This window comes from Canis lupus, chromosome 6 (genome assembly GCF_003254725.2).
Source record: "Canis lupus dingo isolate Sandy chromosome 6, ASM325472v2, whole genome shotgun sequence".
In the NCBI taxonomy this organism is placed as follows: Eukaryota; Metazoa; Chordata; class Mammalia; order Carnivora; family Canidae; genus Canis; species Canis lupus.
The window spans coordinates 15,919,031-15,935,952 of record NC_064248.1 but is presented as its reverse complement, the minus strand read 5'-3'; the positions used below and the strand labels follow the sequence as shown (position 1 = coordinate 15,935,952).

The 16,922-nt window shown below is 49.5% G+C and overlaps 1 protein-coding gene and 1 long non-coding RNA gene across 16 annotated transcripts in view; one reads left to right on the top strand and one right to left on the bottom strand.

Moving 5' to 3' along the window:
- The window catches only part of DNAAF5 (dynein axonemal assembly factor 5), a 46,648-nt gene extending 35,859 nt beyond the window's left edge, over positions 1-10,789 (top strand). The window contains exons 11-14 of one of the 3 annotated variants that reach the window (XM_049111211.1): positions 222-378; positions 2,703-2,894; positions 4,795-5,162; positions 5,818-6,937. In XM_049111211.1, coding sequence (XP_048967168.1) covers positions 222-378; positions 2,703-2,894; positions 4,795-5,162; positions 5,818-5,856 — 756 coding nt within the window. In that variant the 3' untranslated portion in view covers positions 5,857-6,937. Of the gene's footprint in view, positions 1-221; positions 379-2,702; positions 2,895-4,794; positions 6,938-9,845 lie in introns of those variants that run through there. The other 2 variants (XM_025415977.3, XM_049111212.1) reach the window with 2 other exon arrangements.
- The window catches only part of LOC112640166 (uncharacterized), a 34,760-nt gene continuing 20,725 nt past the window's right edge, over positions 2,888-16,922 (bottom strand). For 9 of the 13 annotated variants that reach the window (XR_007411193.1, XR_007411190.1, XR_007411194.1 and 6 more), the window contains 4 exons: positions 12,089-12,238; positions 3,707-3,948; positions 3,216-3,333; positions 2,888-3,070 (listed from right to left, as the gene is read on the bottom strand). This is a non-coding gene — a long non-coding RNA (uncharacterized LOC112640166). Of the gene's footprint in view, positions 3,071-3,215; positions 3,334-3,706; positions 3,949-11,271; positions 11,433-12,088; positions 12,239-16,922 lie in introns of all 13 variants that reach the window. The other 4 variants (XR_007411187.1, XR_007411189.1, XR_007411188.1 and 1 more) reach the window with 4 other exon arrangements.

The following is a 16,922-nucleotide window of genomic DNA, read 5'->3' as shown; positions in this document are numbered from 1 at the left end:
TGAGTTTATCAACTCACCAATTTAAACAAGATTGTTCAAGTCATCTAGATTTTAAAAATCAAGGTTCTAGTTTTCTTATGTAAAAATTTCACAGTAGCATTCCAGACTCCTGTCTGTATGAGAGGCAGGCACCTTCCATGACAGGCAGCATGTACACACCACATGCAGTGTCGTTGCTGGGCTGGGGTCCGTCACCAGCCCCTCTTGTCTTCTCATTGCAGATACAGCAAGTGCAGGAGACACTGATGCCGCATATTCTAACCACCTTGGAGGAAGATTCTCAGATGACTCGATTAATTTCGTGCCAGATCATTAACAGATTTCTAAAATCCTCCAGTGGCATCATTGATCCTGATAAGTTCATCAGGATTTACCCTGGTAGGACATCTTTCTTTCCTAAACCTCATGTGTCTAGTTATCTGGTGGCTGTTTCTTTTATAGGGAAACTAGAAACTGCTCCTTTGACCTCCAGTCAGGTTGATGCTGCATCCCAATACAGCCATGACAGAGGAACCATCAATGGGTAGATAGTGTAGCACAAGAAACAAGGAGGCGTGTGCCCAAGATTTGGGAGTGCGGCCCCACGACCTGGCAGGGATCCCTTGAGGTGAGGGTGGGCACACAGCCGTGCCTCAAATCCCACATTTTCACCCCTCTGGAGCCCAGGCACTGCACAATCTCAGACGAAGGAGCAGACTAGTGGATGCGGAGGGTCCCTAAAACACCAGGAAAACCTAGCATGGAGGATGGCAAGTACCCCTGTTGCTGGAGGGGAGTGGTGAATTCTAGAACCCACCTCCAAGTTCAAACAGAAATGCAAACAGAAACCAAGATATGACTGAGAAAGAGCCCAGCAGACCTTCTAGAAATGCTGCTGGTAGACTGTAGTGAGGGGCCCTGTGGAGACTAAGGAGCAAGGTTGGCACTGGGTGTGGCCTGCAGGCTCTTGATTCCTGCCTGGGCCCTGGCCACACAGTGGAGCCTCAGCACCTGTACTTTCCCTGGGCTGCAGCAGGCAGTGATTCTAGAAGGTGGTCTTAAGAATTCCGGGAAATGAGATTCAAAGCAGGGGCCACTGGATGCATGAGACCAAATGTGGCAGAGATGGGATTTGTGAGCTGAGTCCATTCGGGTCACCATGAGGGGAAGAGGTGCAGGCTGTGCACGCAGAGCTCCAGAATGAGTGGCAAACAGACGGCCAACATCAGAAGAGGTAGTGGCTCAGAATGTTCTGGAAATGTAGTGCATCTTGATGAAATGCAGAGTCAAAGTCACCTTTCCCATGTGTTCTTTCAAGTTTGTTTTTGCTTTTGTGTTTACTTCTGTGGCACCAAACATCTTATTCCTATTTCTATCTGTGAACAAATCCAGGCCAGTGTGGTTGCTGCCTGTCAGGACTCATTGGGATTTTGCTCACTTTTTAAAACAAAAGCCAGTGAAACTGTTGCTCATTTGGGGGCATTTGGGGATATTTTAATTACAATAGGATTTCCTCGGGCAGGCTCCTTTATTTTGTGGCACCAGTTCTGTGCTCCTGGCAGCGATGTGTTTACAGAAGCATTGCCTGCTTGGCTGCAGAGGGGAGGACGTTCTAAGCTGCTCCCTCTAAGTCCTTCCTGACAAGCCCCATACAAGCTATCTTTTCTTCCTGAACTAGCAGTTGCACATCATGGCGGACCTCAGACGATCACAAAAGTGAATTTCCAAGCCACCTCTTCTGCTTAAAACTAGAGGCTTAGGAGACACCATCCCAAAGTTGGCCTGAGCTGGCAGGAGCAAGGATATGGCAGGAATCCCTGCGAGAGGCACGGGTGATGTGTCCTTCTCACTGGCTGTCCCAGGACTAGGGGAGGTGGTGCTGGTCTCTGCAAGGTTTTGCAAACATGCGTGCTTCCATGAGGCTCAGAATCCTTAGAAAAGGGCATCTCTGTGAGTTAATGCCCATCAGGAAGCCAAGAGCCACATGCACACATGTGTAGAACAGCACAGGCCCACGGCCCTGCATACCTACGTCTGGTGGATAGGCCGCCTGCCATTGTGGGGCCACTGCCCTGCTCCCCACCAACATCCACCTCCTGCCTGCTCATTCTGTGCCCCAGTGACTGCTGAGTCTCCAGAGACACCCAGCCACAGGGCCAGAGATTTCTTGTACTTTGGGGTGAGAAAGGTATATGTTTGATAAAAACCTCACCTGTGAACAGTGAGTTTCTACCCACAGGAGAAATGGTTACTGCGTTCAGCAGCCAAGTGGTCCAGCCCCAGAACTCAGCAGAAACAAACCAGACACAGGTGTTGGCTCTCATCATCAGGCCCTGAGCTCTTCCCCAGAGTGCGCAGTGTGTTGGGGTAGAGAAGGGTCTGCCCATCAAGGGGACAGGACAGCCAGGGTGTGATGCTTGTGGTGACAGACTCTTGAGCATCTCGGAGCCACAGAGGCCTGGGGCTGCCTTGCAGGTGAGGAGACAGGTACAGAGCAGCTCAGGCCTGCCTGCACATACGGCACAAGGAGGGCCAGGTTCTCCTCCGCCTGCCCTGGCCAGTGTGGTCCAGTGGTCCTGGGAGCTGCCCCCAGGCCCTTGAGTGTGAGCACTAGTCTCCCCACAGGACATGGGGTTCCCAGGGCCCAAGGGTGAGTGCCCCCAGCTCTGGGTCAGTCCCTGCACTGGTCGCTGTCTCACTGTCCTGTCTGGCCCTCCCTCTAGAGCTCCTGAAGCGTCTGGACGACGTTTCCCATGAAGTGAGGCTAGCTGCCACCTCTGCCTTGGTCACATGGCTGGCGTGTATCAAGAATGATGATGGGAAGTCCTACTACCAAAGCAACATTCAGTTCCTGTACAGAGAGCTCCTTGTGTACCTCGATGACCCGGAGAGCGCTGTCCAGGATGCGGTGTTAGGTAGGTGTGGTGTGACATGTGGTTGGTTCTGAAACCTGCCTTGAGTGCATGGACCCGGCTCTTGGCAGCTGAGTAGCATGATTGGTCTCATGGGGCAGCAGATCCACGGCCTCGGGAGCCCTTGAACTATCAGTCCCAAGGGTTTTGTCCTTCTAGGTTACAGCCTGTGTTATTTGCTAGAAATTGAAGTTGAGAAAAATCTTGGATATTTATTAACTTGGTTAGGGTAACAAGTTCGTTGTATATTAACATAAATAACATGGTTTTAAGAGAGATCTTTTCCAAAACAAAATAAGGAGCAAGAAGAGTGGCGTTGTTTACCTTTTTGTGACTCTCGATGGCAGACTGCTAGGTGTTCACAGCTTCTGCATTCTGTCAGCCATGATAGGTGGTGTTGGGTAAGGTAATGAAGGAAATCCAGCCTCGGGCAGGTACACAGCTGGAAGAGAGGAGCTGTTTCAGATAACTGCGGGTGTGCTTTGATACTGCCCCAAACTGGATAGGCGGTCATTCCCCGGAGGCCACCCAGAGGGTGGACCCTGGTAACAGTCGTGCCTAATGGTCCATCCTGCTCGGGAAACCTGCGTCAGCCATGGAATTGGGGGCATCATCCTGAGTCAGGCATGTCCAGTCACGTTTGTCAGCGTCAAGCTCAGAACAGCCTCAGAAAGAAAAGCTTACGGAAGCTGTCCAGTGTACAGTGGCGGGAACATGGGTCTTATAGTTGCAGTTTCTGCTAGATAGCTTAAATCTGTCGTTGGCCACAAATGCTGTCACTTCACTAATTTGTGAGCAAAGGTTCTGCTGGGTACCTGAGTAAGACTATCCTGAGTTTGTTCCTTGTTTGTTGGGTGGTTGTTTCTGGTAAAAGCAGCATCCTAGGGACCAGGCACACCCCCGCTGTGCCCTCACATCACCACACAGGATGCCTGGACGGTGGGCCCAGCAGACACCGGGGAGCAGGGGCTTCCATGTAACTCCTGGAGCAGCCACAGGGAGTGTAATCCAAAGAAGTATAGGTAAAATGTCCATAAATAGGTTTTAGGGTAGAATTCTAAAAAACATTACAAAACCCAAAAGAAGTCAAGGAATGAGGATGGAAAGAACACAGAAACAGGACAAATAGGAAACAAACAGACCAAATCCAGCCTCAGCTGCAGTCTTGTTTAACATTAATGAGCCAGACGTTCCAGTTAAAAGGCAGATGTTGTCAAGTTAATAAAGAAATCACAACTTAACTCTAAATTAATGAATTAAATTAAAATTTGGGTGCCTGAGGACTGAGTTAGTAAAGGAATTCTTACTGTCTGAGGACATTTTTTTTTTTTAAAGATTTTATTTATTCATGAGAGACACAGAAAGGGGGGGGGGGCAGTAGCAGAGACACAGGCAGAGGGAGAAGCAGGCCCCATGCAGGGAACCCGACATGGGATTCTATCCCGAGTCTCCAGGACCACGCCCTGGGCTGAGCCACCCAGGCTGCCCTACTGAGGACATTCTGGAGGGAGCTTGCCAGGCGATGGTGGTTGCAGAAGGCTCATGGACCCCACAGTCTCCTAGCCCTTGCTTTGTGCCATGCAGTGAGCAGACAGCCAGCCTGGGGTTGTCTCAGACACAGCTTGACTCCCAGACCCCTGAGTCCTCCAGGGACCCTCACACACACAGAGCCTCCACCTCAGGCCATCACAGATGGGAGTGGGTGACGGTGCAGCACATTTGAATAGCCGGGTGGTGTCTCCAGGCACCAGCAGCTGGAGGACACACCAGCGTCCTGGCTCCACTCCTGTACCTAGTGCATGTAGGGGGGGTCTGGGTCACTTGGCCCAGTTCTCACAGACCCCACACCTTGCCCTCCTCTCTCCTCCCTCTCTCCAGCAAGACAAATAATGAGTTTTGTCAGTCTTCCCTAGCAGGCAGCCTGGTTCCCACCAGAGGCTAACTGTCCAATACCCGAGGAACAGTGTGTGCACCGCGCCTCCTCCGCCTTCGAGACGTGGCATGACTCGTGACGGCGCAGGCGTCAGGGCAGACTCACTCCACTGCTCCTCTGCTTGCAGCCTCTGGGCCTGCCCCACCGACCTCGGGGGTGCTCACAGCAACTCCAGCCCCTGGCACATCAGCCCCATAGCCAGCCAGCTATGTTTGCAGTCCTGCGTAGACAGGCCCCTCTCTCAGACAGATGACTGGCTTTCCCCTCGGGGGCTCCCCTCAGCCCCTCATGCTTCCTGGGCCTCCTGCCTGATGACCTTGCTTCGTCCCACTGACAAGGTAAAACTCCTCCACATCCTCTCCCGCAGCCAGTCCCACATGCCCTCTAACTCCCAGAGCCACTCCCATCATGGTGCCCATGAGCCTTGCTGCCAATAGCAGCCTGCTGCTTGGGCCTCTCTTCACCTGCATGCACTCCACAGGACCGCTGGTTACCACCTCCTTGCTGTGGCCTCCAGGATGCCCTGGCTTCCGGGTTTCCTCTGTCCCTCTGGCCACTGCTTCCCTCTGCACCCACAGTATTGGTGACCTCTCCATGGCTTCAGACACCGCCCATGTGCTAGTGGCTCCCAGACTTAAGTCCAGGCCAAACATCTGCCCCAAACTCTAGACACACACGTGCAGAGGTGCTCAGAGGACACGAGGGTCTGCTGGCATGGCAGCCACAGCATGTAGGCCAAGCCCAGGACAGCGCCCCCATTTGTCAACTCTGCTCCCCCTGCTGTGTCCCCATTGCCACCAATGGCCATGCCACCCTCCTTGAGCATTAAGCAGGACCATCAAGGGGACTCCGATGACCCCCTGAGTCTGCTTGCCTCTCTCTAGCTCCCTTCCCACCCAGAGTTCAGCAGTCACCAGCCCAGTTACCATGATTATCACCTGTAACAACACTGCTTTCCTTCTTTATTCTGATTGTCGCCTAGTATGTCCACAGCATCTGGCATATAGAAGGCTTACAGCTGGTGTTTGTTGACGGAATCAGCATCAGTAAATGTAAGAAGAGAATTGATGATTTTTGTAAGCCAGTTTATCTGCTATTGCAAAACCTGTTTCTAAGGCCAAAATGCCACACAAACATCACCCTCAGAGATTTTGAGAGACTTTCCTGATCTACCAACAACTCCAAGAAAATTATTTGAAGTTATTTTTGTCTACACTGTGACTGTTGTGTACTAATCTAGCATCATCAGATGAATTTAAAATGCTGTTAAAACTCTTCAGTTAAAACTATTTTTTTAGAGTGGTTTTGGGGTCAAAATAAGGGGAAGGTACAGAAATTTTCCGCATACCTGTTACCCCCACACACAGCATCCCACCACCCCAGGTGGTGCATCTGTCACTATTGAGGACCCACTCAAACATGTCAGCACCACCCAGAGTCCACTGTTCACATGAGGGTCACGCTGGGTCGTGTGCATCCCGTGGGTTTGGACGAATGGGTGACACAGATCCACCATTACAGAACCGTACAGAGTAGTTTCGCTGCCCTGTGTGACTGATGGTCTTGCACGCACACCCCACCCTGACAGCCCCTGGGCTTTTACCCGCACCACAGTCTGGCCTTTTTTAGGATGTTACCAGGTTCAAATCCTACAGAACAAAGGCTAAAGGCTGTTCAGATTGGGTTATTTTACTTACTAATACACATGAAAGGTGCTTCCATGTCTTTTCACAGCATGATAGCTCATGTGTTCTTAGCACTGGATAGTAATCTGTTGTCTAGATGGACCACAGATTACCCATCCAACTAAAGAAGGACAGCTTGGTTGCATATAATTTTTGGCAACTATGGAAAATGCTGCTTTATGTATATGTGTGCAGATTTTGTGTAGACATAAGTTTTCAGCTCTTTTGAATACCAAGTAGCTGGGCAGCCCAGGTGGCTCAGCAGTTTAGCGCCGCCTTCAGCCCAGGGCGTGATCCTGGAGACCCTGGATCGAGTCCCACATCAGGCTCCCTGCATGGAGCCTGCTTCTCCCTCTGCCCCCCTCTCTCTCTCTCTCTCTCATGAATAAATAAATCAAATCTTAAAAAAAAAAAAAAAAGAATACCAAGTTGCACAATTGCCGGATTGTATGTTAAGAGAATATTTAGTTTTGTAAGAAACTGCCAAACTGTCTTCCTAAGCGGCCTCACCATTCTGCATGGCCACCAGCAACCTGCTACTCCACATCCTTGCTGCATCTGGTGATAGTATTGTGGATTTTGGCTGTTCTAACAGATGTGTGGTGGTATCGTCTTGTTGTTTTGACCCACATTTCCCTGAGGACACATGATGTGGAGCTTTTTCTCAGATGCCTGTTTGGCCTCCGTATCTCTTCCTTGGTGAGGTGTCATTAAGGTCTTCACATTTTTTACTTACATTGTTTTCATATTGAGTTTTTGGAGCTCTTCGTGTATTTTGGATAACAGTCCTTGATCAGACGTGTCTTTCGTTAATATTTTCTCCTGGTGTATGCCCTGTCTTCTCAGTCTCTTGATGTTGGCTTCTTGCAGAATGGAAATGTGTAATTTTAATGACATCCAGCTTATCAGTTATTTCTTTTGTGGATAGTACCTTTGGTGTTGTGTCTAAAAGATACTGCCACACCTGAGGTCCCTGGGTTCTCTCCTGTGTTCTCTTCCAAGAGTCCTGTAGTTCTTACAGTTTTATATTTAGGTCTGTGATCCCCTTGGGAGTTAATTTTTGTGAAGTATGTAAATTCTGTGTCTAGGTTCTTTCTTCTTTTTTTGTTTTCCTGTGTACAGACATCTACCTATTCGAGCACCACTTACTGACAAGACTTCTTTTGCCCCACTGCCTCACCTCTGCTCTGTTACCAAAGGTCAGATGACCATGGTTCTATGTCTGGGCTCTCTGTTCTGCTCCATCGATCTGTTTGTTCTCTCAACAAGACTACGCTGTTGAGTACTATGGTTTATGGGAGGTCTTAACGTCAGTTCTCCAGCTGTTTTGTTCTCCTTCCATGCTGCATTGGCTCCTCTGGGACTTTGGCCTCTACATACAGATTTGAGATTGAGGTGGTGGATATCTGCAAAATAACTTGCTGGGACTCAGAGTGCAATTGCCTTAAATCTACAGCTCAAGTTGGGGAGGACAGACATCATGACGATATTGACTCTTCCTGTCCATAAACATGGGCTCTCTACACTTAATACATTTTATTTTCTTTTATTTATATATTACCTCTGTTTATTTGTATGCTACTTATTGCACTCACCAGGACCTCCAGTACAATGTTGAGAGGGAGTGGTGAGAGGGACATCTTTGTCTCATTTGGCAGCTAAGTGGAAAGCTTTGAGTGCCTCACCACTCAGTATGACTTTAGCCACAAGTGTGTTTATAGATACTCTGTTGTGTCGAGGAAGTTCTCTATTCCTAGTTGGCTGAAAGTCTTTACCATAATTGGGCACTAGATTTTGTCAAAATACTTTTCTGCATCTATTGATAAGATCATGTGATTTTCTTTCTTCTTTTTTAAAGATTTTATTTATTTGACAGAGAAGGAGAGAATATGAGAGAGAGAGAGCATGAGCACGGTGAGGGGAGGGGCAGAGGGAGAAGCAGACACCCCCTTAGCAGGTAGCCCAACACGGGACTTGATCACAGGACTTGATTCCATGACAATTGATTTTGAAATATGGGACCAGCCTTGTGTACCTGGGATAAACCCCACTTTGTTTTCACACATAATTCTTTTTATACATTGTTGGATCGATCATACTTGCTACTATTTTTTTTTGAGGATTTTTGCATATGTATTCATGAGAGATGATGGTCTACAGTTTTCTTATAATGTCTTTATCTGGTTTTGTATTGAGGTCATGCTGGCCTCGTAGAGTTAGGAAGCTTCCATCTTCTAGGAAAGAATGTAGAGAATTGGTGTAATTTCTTCCTGAAAGTTTGGTAGAATTCACCACTGAACCCATCTGGGGCTGGTGCTTTCTCTTTTGTGGGGTTATTAATTATTGATTCCGTTTCTTTGGTGTAGGTCTATAAAGGTCATCTGTTCTTGTGGGGTCAGCCCACTTCTTCTGGGTCCTCATATCTGTGGGCCAGGATTTATTCAGAGGACCAGCTTTTGGTTTTGTTGATTTTCTCCATTGATTTCCTGTTTTAATTTCACTGATTTCTGCTCTACTTCTAATTTTTTTCTTCTGCTCACTTTGGATTTGTCTTTTTCTAGTTTCCTAACATAGAAAATTTAAAGTGTCGATTTCCAGATCTTTCTTCTTTTCTCACATATGCATTCAATGCTATAAATTCCCCTCCAAGCACTGTTTTCACTGCATCCCAAATATTTTGGTTGTATTTTCCTTTTCATTTAGTTCTAAGTGGACCTTAATTTCTTTTGAGACTTCCTCTTTGATCATTGCATTATTTAGAAATGTGCTGTTTAATCTCCAAATATTCGGGGATTTTCCAGTTTATCTCTTGTTGATTTCTGGTTTAACTCCATTGTTGTCTGAGAGCAGACATCACAGGACTTCTGGTTTTTAAATTTCTTATGGTGTTTTTCATGGCCCAGAACATAGCCCATCTGGTGAGTGCACCAGGGAAGCTTGAAAGGTGCATACTCCCTGCTTGCTGTTAGACGGAGGCGCCTAGATCTGCTGTGGAGGTCAGCCACGTCCTTGCTGACCTGCCTGCAGGTCTTTCCATTCCGAGAGCACATGTGGAAGTCTCAGCTACAGGGTGGATTCTCTGCTTCTCCTTGTCACCCCATCAGGTTTGCTGTGCATTGTTTGGCGCTCTGTTATGCATATTAAGGATCTTTCTGTCTTCCTGGAGAACCGACCCTTTCTCATTAGGTCACACGTGGCCTCTCATTCCTGGATCACTTGCTTTGCAATCTGTTCTGTTCATAGCTGTTTTAACTTGAACATGAAGCTTATTCACATAAGCAGTAGTTGGTTTAATATCTATTTCTGGCATTTTAAGGGTGTGTTGCTGTTTTACAGAGGTCCTCAAAGCAGGAAGCGTTCTGTTCCCTGAGCTCCTGGTGAGAGAGACAGAGGCTGTCGTCCACAAGCACCGCTCTCCTGCCCACTGCCAACAGCTTCTGCAGCACCTGCAGGCCCTGCCACTCGCCCAATAAAAGCATGGAGCAGGCACCCAGTACCCATCCTCACGCACCTCACAGCTCTGGCACCTCTCTGTTGACAGCTGGAGACATTCACAAGCAAGAATGTACTCTGTAAGAAATATGCTGGGATTCTCCTAAGACAGATCTCAAGCCCAGCAGTTTCTGAAATAATGTTCACTGAGTGGCTTCTGTACTTTTGTCTTATTTATATAGTTCATTGACAGATCTCCCAAAAATCTATAGGTTATTTGAAATTAAAACTAAATGGCACCTGCTCACACTGGCAGCCAAATCAGCCCTTTTGTTTTAAAGCTTTGTGCACCTGCTGTGTTCCAGAGTTAGTATTTCTGTTTGAGCAAATGCCCACCCCACCAAGATGATTTTTTAAGCAAGTTATTAAAAAGAAATTCATTCATTCCTTAAGTTGTGTCTACTGAAACAGTATCACAGTGAACAGACTAAAAGGAACTTGAAGTCTTTATCAGTTAAATTTTTTCCTGTTTAAAATATTCTGGAACTCAAAATGTTACATGGATAGTCACAATATTTTTTTCTTAGCTCAGTGATGCAATGTTGAAAGAATATTTAACCAAATACAGTTTTGGTTGCTCTCGTAAGTAGAAGTAAAGTAAAATTGGTTTTTATTCTCTAGCACTTTCTACACCCAAGTGCCTAAAAAAAATTTTTAAATGGGTATTATTTCCATAAGCCAAATATTTATATTAACACAAGGGGGAAAATACTGTGTGTTTTCTAACAATCAAATATTAGCATTTATGCTAAAGTGTTTGAAAATTTAATTAAAAATATTTATTATAATTATTTTGTACACCTGTCTTAATGTGTTTTGGTAGTTAATTGACATTTTTAGAAATTGCTCATTTTTTCCTTAATCTCACGGTGACTCCAGCCTCAAGAATTCTGGGCTCCTGCACCACTTGTAGTGTACTTTCTGGACGCCAGGTGGCAGGCGCTCCAAACCCCATCAGGAGGGCTTTGGAGGGAGAGCCTGGCTGTTCAGTCCGGAGGGGACGGCAGGCCTGGATGAGAGGCGGGATCTGAATTTGCTCCCTAGACTACAGTGACCAGGATTTAGGACGCCCTCAGGGATGTCATCTACGCTGAGCCCGTTCTACGCTGTGCTCTTCCCTTCCTCAGCATCACCTAGAAACTTCTAGAAATGCAAATTACCGGCCCTCAGCCCAGATCTGCCAAGTCAGAGCCCATGGCAGGGGCCCAGTGGTCAGCCCTCCAGGGCACTGATCCCCTTAAATGTGGGGACCCTGCCCTGAGCACCATACATTTTCATGTCCAGCAGGAGCTCCATCTTCCATCTTTGATCAGCCAAAAGGGTCACAGGAACCAAACAGAAGTGCAGAGTCCTTGGCGGAAGGTCATACACACCAAGCAGGCATGGTTGGATGCTGGCATCGGTGGGTGTCCATGCCAGCTGCCACACTGGCTACCAAAGAAAGATAAGCACAGGATTCCAGTTTCTGGACATCTTTGGGGGAGGGGACATACTGAGCGGCAGCACTACTGTGAATTGGTGCCACCTGGCATGGTCTCAGCAGGTAGGTGTGTTCAGGAAAGACACAGAAACTCAGCTGACAAAGGTTAGTCCTCTGAACACCTGACAACCAACAGGCCCCTCCTCACTTAATTTTTTGACATTCTCGGGGTATCTGGGAGGCTCAGGTCATGATCTCAGTGTCCTGGGATCAAGTCCCAGAATGGGCTCCCTGCTCAGTGGAGAGCCTGCTTCTCCCTCTTCCTCTGCCCACCCACCCATGCTCTCTATCTCAAATAAAATCTTTAAAAAAAAATTTTTTTTAATTCTTGTACTCTTTACTCAAATCAGCAATTATTTACAGAACCCTAACCTTCATATACACGTGGTGAACAGGAACATGTAAAACAGTCCCTGAAAGTTTACAGCATTCCTGAAATGTAATTTACATACTGACAGTCCACCCATGCTAAGTGCCCAGTTAGATGAGTTTTAGCCCATTTTTGAGCTCTGCACCCATCACAACTATTTTAGAACACTTGTGCCACCCAGATGGCTCACCCCCACCCCCATCCCCCTGCCCACGCTTGTAGCCCACCGCTGCCCACCTTCCCACTACCAGCAACCGCTGAGCCGCTTCTGTCTCCAGCCTGTTCACATATGGAATCATGTGGAATCATCTTAGGTGTCTGGCTTTTTTCTCTTAGGACAGTTTTTGAGGTTATTCATTCATGCACTATTTCAAGGGTCAGCAATCTCTGTAAAGGGCCAGGTAATAAATATTTTAGGCTTTGAGGTCCAAACTCTTTTTCTGTTCACCTGTTGATGGCATTTAGGTTGAGATGGCTCTGGGTTCTGTGACATGTGTGGGCATGTTTCTACTGTGCTTAGGTAGGTACCCCAGAGTGGAATTACTGGGGCATATTTGATAAGTTTGTAGTCCTGGTTGATGGATTGATTGCTGTTAACTGCTTTATTGAAGGATGCTCACCCTAGAATTTACTGCACATATTTAAAGTGGGCAGGGACACCTGGATAGTCCAGTGGTTGAGCATCTGCCTTCGGCTCAGGGCGTGACCCCGGGGTCCTGGGATCAAGTCCTGCATCCGAGCTCCCTGCAAGGAGCCTGCTTCTCCCTCTGCCGTGTCTCTGCCTGTGTGTCTCATGAATACATAAAATCTTAAAAATAAAGTGGGCAATTTGACCAGTTCTGACACACACGTGCCCCCATGAAACCACCAGGCAAGACCATGAACCTCCCTACCACCCTCTCTAGAACCCCAAAGGTTCTCTCCTACAATCCCCCAACCCACCCCCACCCCCCTCCAAGCAACTTGGATCTGCTTAGAATCAACATACGGTATACCCTGCACATTTTGTACTTCTACAGCACGTGTTTTTGGTTTGTCTTTTTTTTTTTTTTAAGATTTTTAAAATATATTCATCAGAGAGAGAGGCAGAGACACAAGCAGAGGGAGAAGCAGGCTCCATGCAAGGAGCCCGATGTGGGACTCAATCCTGGGACTCCAGGATCACACCCCAGGCCGAAAGCAGGTGCCAAACCGCTGAGCCGCCCAGGGATCCCATCTTCCTTCTTTTGTACAGCATCATTATTTTCAGCTGTATCCACGCCATCGCACCCACGTGTGGCAGCACATTCCATTTTGTTGCTGGGTGGTATTCCACTCCATGGCCGATCACAACTTTGATGCCTGTGTGCTCCTAGCTCCTGGCTATCAGAGAGCTTCTTATAATACTGGTGTATCAGTCTGCATGGGCACATGCTTTCATTTCTCTTGGGGGAACATTTGGAGTGCAATGCAATCACAGTGGATTGTACTTAAATTTCTAAGAAACTGTCAAACTATTTGCAAAGGGGTGGTACCATTTTATACTCCTGCCAGGACCATCCTGGTTTCTCTCATTTTTGCCAACATTTGACACATCAGCCTTTTTAATTGTAGCTATCCTAACACACATGTGGTGGTATCTTAATATGATTTTAGTTTCCATTTCCTTAATGTCCAGTGATGTTGAGTATTTTTTCATATGCATATTTGCCATCTGTATATCTTCACTGGTGAAATATCTTAAAATCTCTTGCCCATTTTCTAAAAGATTTTGAGAGACAGAGCCCACATTCACACACACAAACAGGGAAAGGGGTAGAGGCAGAGGCAGAAGAGAACCTCAAGCAGACTCCTTGTTGAGCAGAGCTGGACGCAGGGCTCAATCTCATGACCCTGAGATCATGACTTGAGCTGAAATCAAGAGTCAGATGCTCAACTGGCTGAGCCACTCATGCACCCCATGCTACTGATGCCATAGTTCAAAAGCAAGCTTTACTGCCTTTGAAAATCTTTCTGTGATCTAAATGAAAACATGAACTCTCTCTATGGTGAGTTGGTTGAAAATAAAACATGTAGGTACCTTTTAACAACCAGGGACAGCTCCATAGGTGCCAGTATGTGATGGTCTTTAAAATACATCAGTCATTGTAAACAAGGAGCACAAGGTATAGAACGAACCACACATAAAAGGAGGTAGGAGCTGCTAATTTGCTCTCATGCGTATAAACTATTTCTGGAAGGGTGCAGAATAAACTGCAAGCTGGTGGCCTCTGGGGAGGGGACCTGCATGACAGGGAATGGAGTAGGAGTTCAGTCTTCACCGTCTGGTACCTAGTTAAGAACACGGCTCAGCTGAGACTCCTAATTGCAAACCCATGGACACTGGTGATGTTACTAGCTCCTAGCTCAGCACACCTGTTTGCTCTATAGAGCACAGGACCCAATTCCACGAAAGGATATTCAGGATGTTTATTAAGTTGTTTAGTTGAGAAAGGAGAATGTGGATACTTCTATGCAAGTGTTCATAGCAGCTGCATTCCAGCCCCAAACTGAAATAACCCAAATGTCCATCAACAACTATGAATAGAGAACACCGCGCTGTGGAGAGAGGAGCAGACCCCAACGGGCACTGCCACGGGGTGGCTCTTCCAGCCGTCGGCTGCGTTAAGGAAGCCAAGTGTTCAGTGAAAGTGCACAGCACAGGATTTCTTGGTGCCAGAACAAGCAAAGCAGCGCCACAGTAGTTTCCCAATCACTGAATCAACCATGGGTATTTCCAGGGCTGTTCTACCCCCCTCTACTTGTGAATTTTATGTGAACTTTTTTGTGACTGAAAGTGTTGAAACTTTAACAATCATAGGATGACCTTGGAAGGCAGAGGCTCTCAGGCGCTGCCTCTCTTCCAAGCCAGAGCGGGAGGCAGGGTATCTCCTCACAGACTCACCTTCCCCCTGCCAGTTGCTTTACAACCAACTGGGAAAATTAAGTTTTCTCTAAAGATAAATCATTCTTCCTGACTTTTCCCCATTTTCCAGGACTTTCTAAATAGCCAGTGTCATCCAGATGTCCCATCAGTGCTCATGTGATGTTAAGACATGAAAGAATCACTGTATGTTACCTGGGACAGTATGGATAGCTTGTTTTCCCCACTTTGAATCATTGAGGATTTTAAATCATTTTCAGAGGCCATAGGCGATGCTGTTGCACAGGCCTCCACTAAGCCCCTACATGACTCAGGCCATGTCCTTGGCCTTGTCCCCAGGGGCCTGAGCCTCTCTCCCATGACTCTTCCTATGAACAGATGATGGTTTCAGGAGCTGGCTGGGACACTGAGGCCTGGGCACTGTGCCAAGGACAACGGCACACGCTACTCTGCCCTTGGGCATCTGTGCAGGGTTTTCTGCTCTTGGAAAGTGAAATTTGAAGAGACGTGGCAATGCCATTGTTGGTGCACAAATCTGACCGTGGACAGAAGGCTCCTTGTAGAAGTACCAGGTGCTCTGCTCCTGGCCTGACTGCTGCACTTTTATCCTCCAGGACTCGGAGTTTCTTTACATTTCTCTGGGGAACACTGGGTCCTTGTCAGTCTCCTAACCACAGGCATTTCAATTAAGATTTTAATCCTCGTGATCAGTTGTTTTGAGGTCTACGACCCTGCAGGAGGTATTCTGGTTTCAATGTAAGCACACACATCCATCCTACTCACAGGGGAACCACCTGCTACACATGATCCTCCCCGGAAGAACTTTATCCCTGGGAAGGGGCCCTGTGAGATGACCGCTTTAGCAACTCCTCCCTCCCATCAAAGTGCTTGAGCCTGTACTTCTTCCCCTCACTCATGAAGTAAAATCAACGTTTCAGAAACTACCATGAACATTTCATGTACAACTTGAGACCCTTAATGACATTTAGTGGCAAAAACACGAGGAGGCATTGCTAACTTGGGAGTACACGCCGCCTCTAGGATAAAACCTCTCTTCCCGCAAACATGCAGCGCGGGACGCCTCAGTTCAGAGCCCAGGCGCCCGTGCCCCAGCCGGCCCCCAGCAGCCAGGCCACGCCCAAACACCTGGGGCTGTGGGCGGCCGGGGGCACCGCGTGCACCCCCACGGCCCACCCCAGTCCTGAGCACCCACCGCGCCGGACCCGCGGCGCCTGCACCCCCAAGTGCCCCAGCACGCCCGGCCGCGCCCCCAGCACCCGTGCCCCCAGCACCCGCGCCCCCAGCACCCACCCCCCAACGCCCCAGCACCCGCGCCCCCAGCACCCAGCACCCGCGCCCCCAGCACCCACCCCCCAACGCCCCAGCACCCGCGCCCCCAGCACCCCAGCACCCACCCAACGCCCCAGCACCCACCCCCCAACGCCCCAGCACCCGCGCCCCCAGCGCCCAGCACCCGCGCCCTCAGCGCCCAGCACCCGCGCCCCCAGCACCCACCCCCCAACGCCCCAGCACCCGCGCCCCCAGCGCCCAGCACCCGCGCCCTCAGCGCCCAGCACCCGCGCCCCCAGCACCCACCCCCCAACGCCCCAGCACCCGCGCCCCCAGCGCCCAGCACCCGCGCCCTCAGCGCCCAGCACCCGCGCCCCCAGCACCCACCCCCCAACGCCCCAGCACCCGCGCCCCCAGCACCCAGCACCCGCGCCCTCAGCCCCCGCGCCCTCAGCGCCCAGCAGCCTCCTAACCGCGCGACAGGTGCCCCTGCTGTGGCGGAAAACACGCGACCCACCCGGCAGTCCCGGGGAGCCCCCGCCTGCACCCGTCGCCGCCCGACGCCGCCCACAGCCTCCACTGAGCACCCCAGCTCCCGCCCAGGCCGACCCGCGGCGTCCGAGGCCCCCGCCAGCCGCCTCCCAGGCGCCCTCGCGGCGAGCGCGTGGACACGTGACCCGGACGCAGCCAACGGCGGACGCTGCTGCCCGCGGAAGGCAAAGGCGCCGGCGCTTCCGCGCGTGCCTGGCCCTTGGCCGCGCCGGCGCCTCGGATTGGCCGCGTCCGGGTCACGTGGCCACGCCGCGGCCGCGCCCCCGCCCCGCCGCCCCGTCCGGCTGGCGGCGCCCCGCCTTGGTGGTCTCGCTGTCGCCGCGCGGC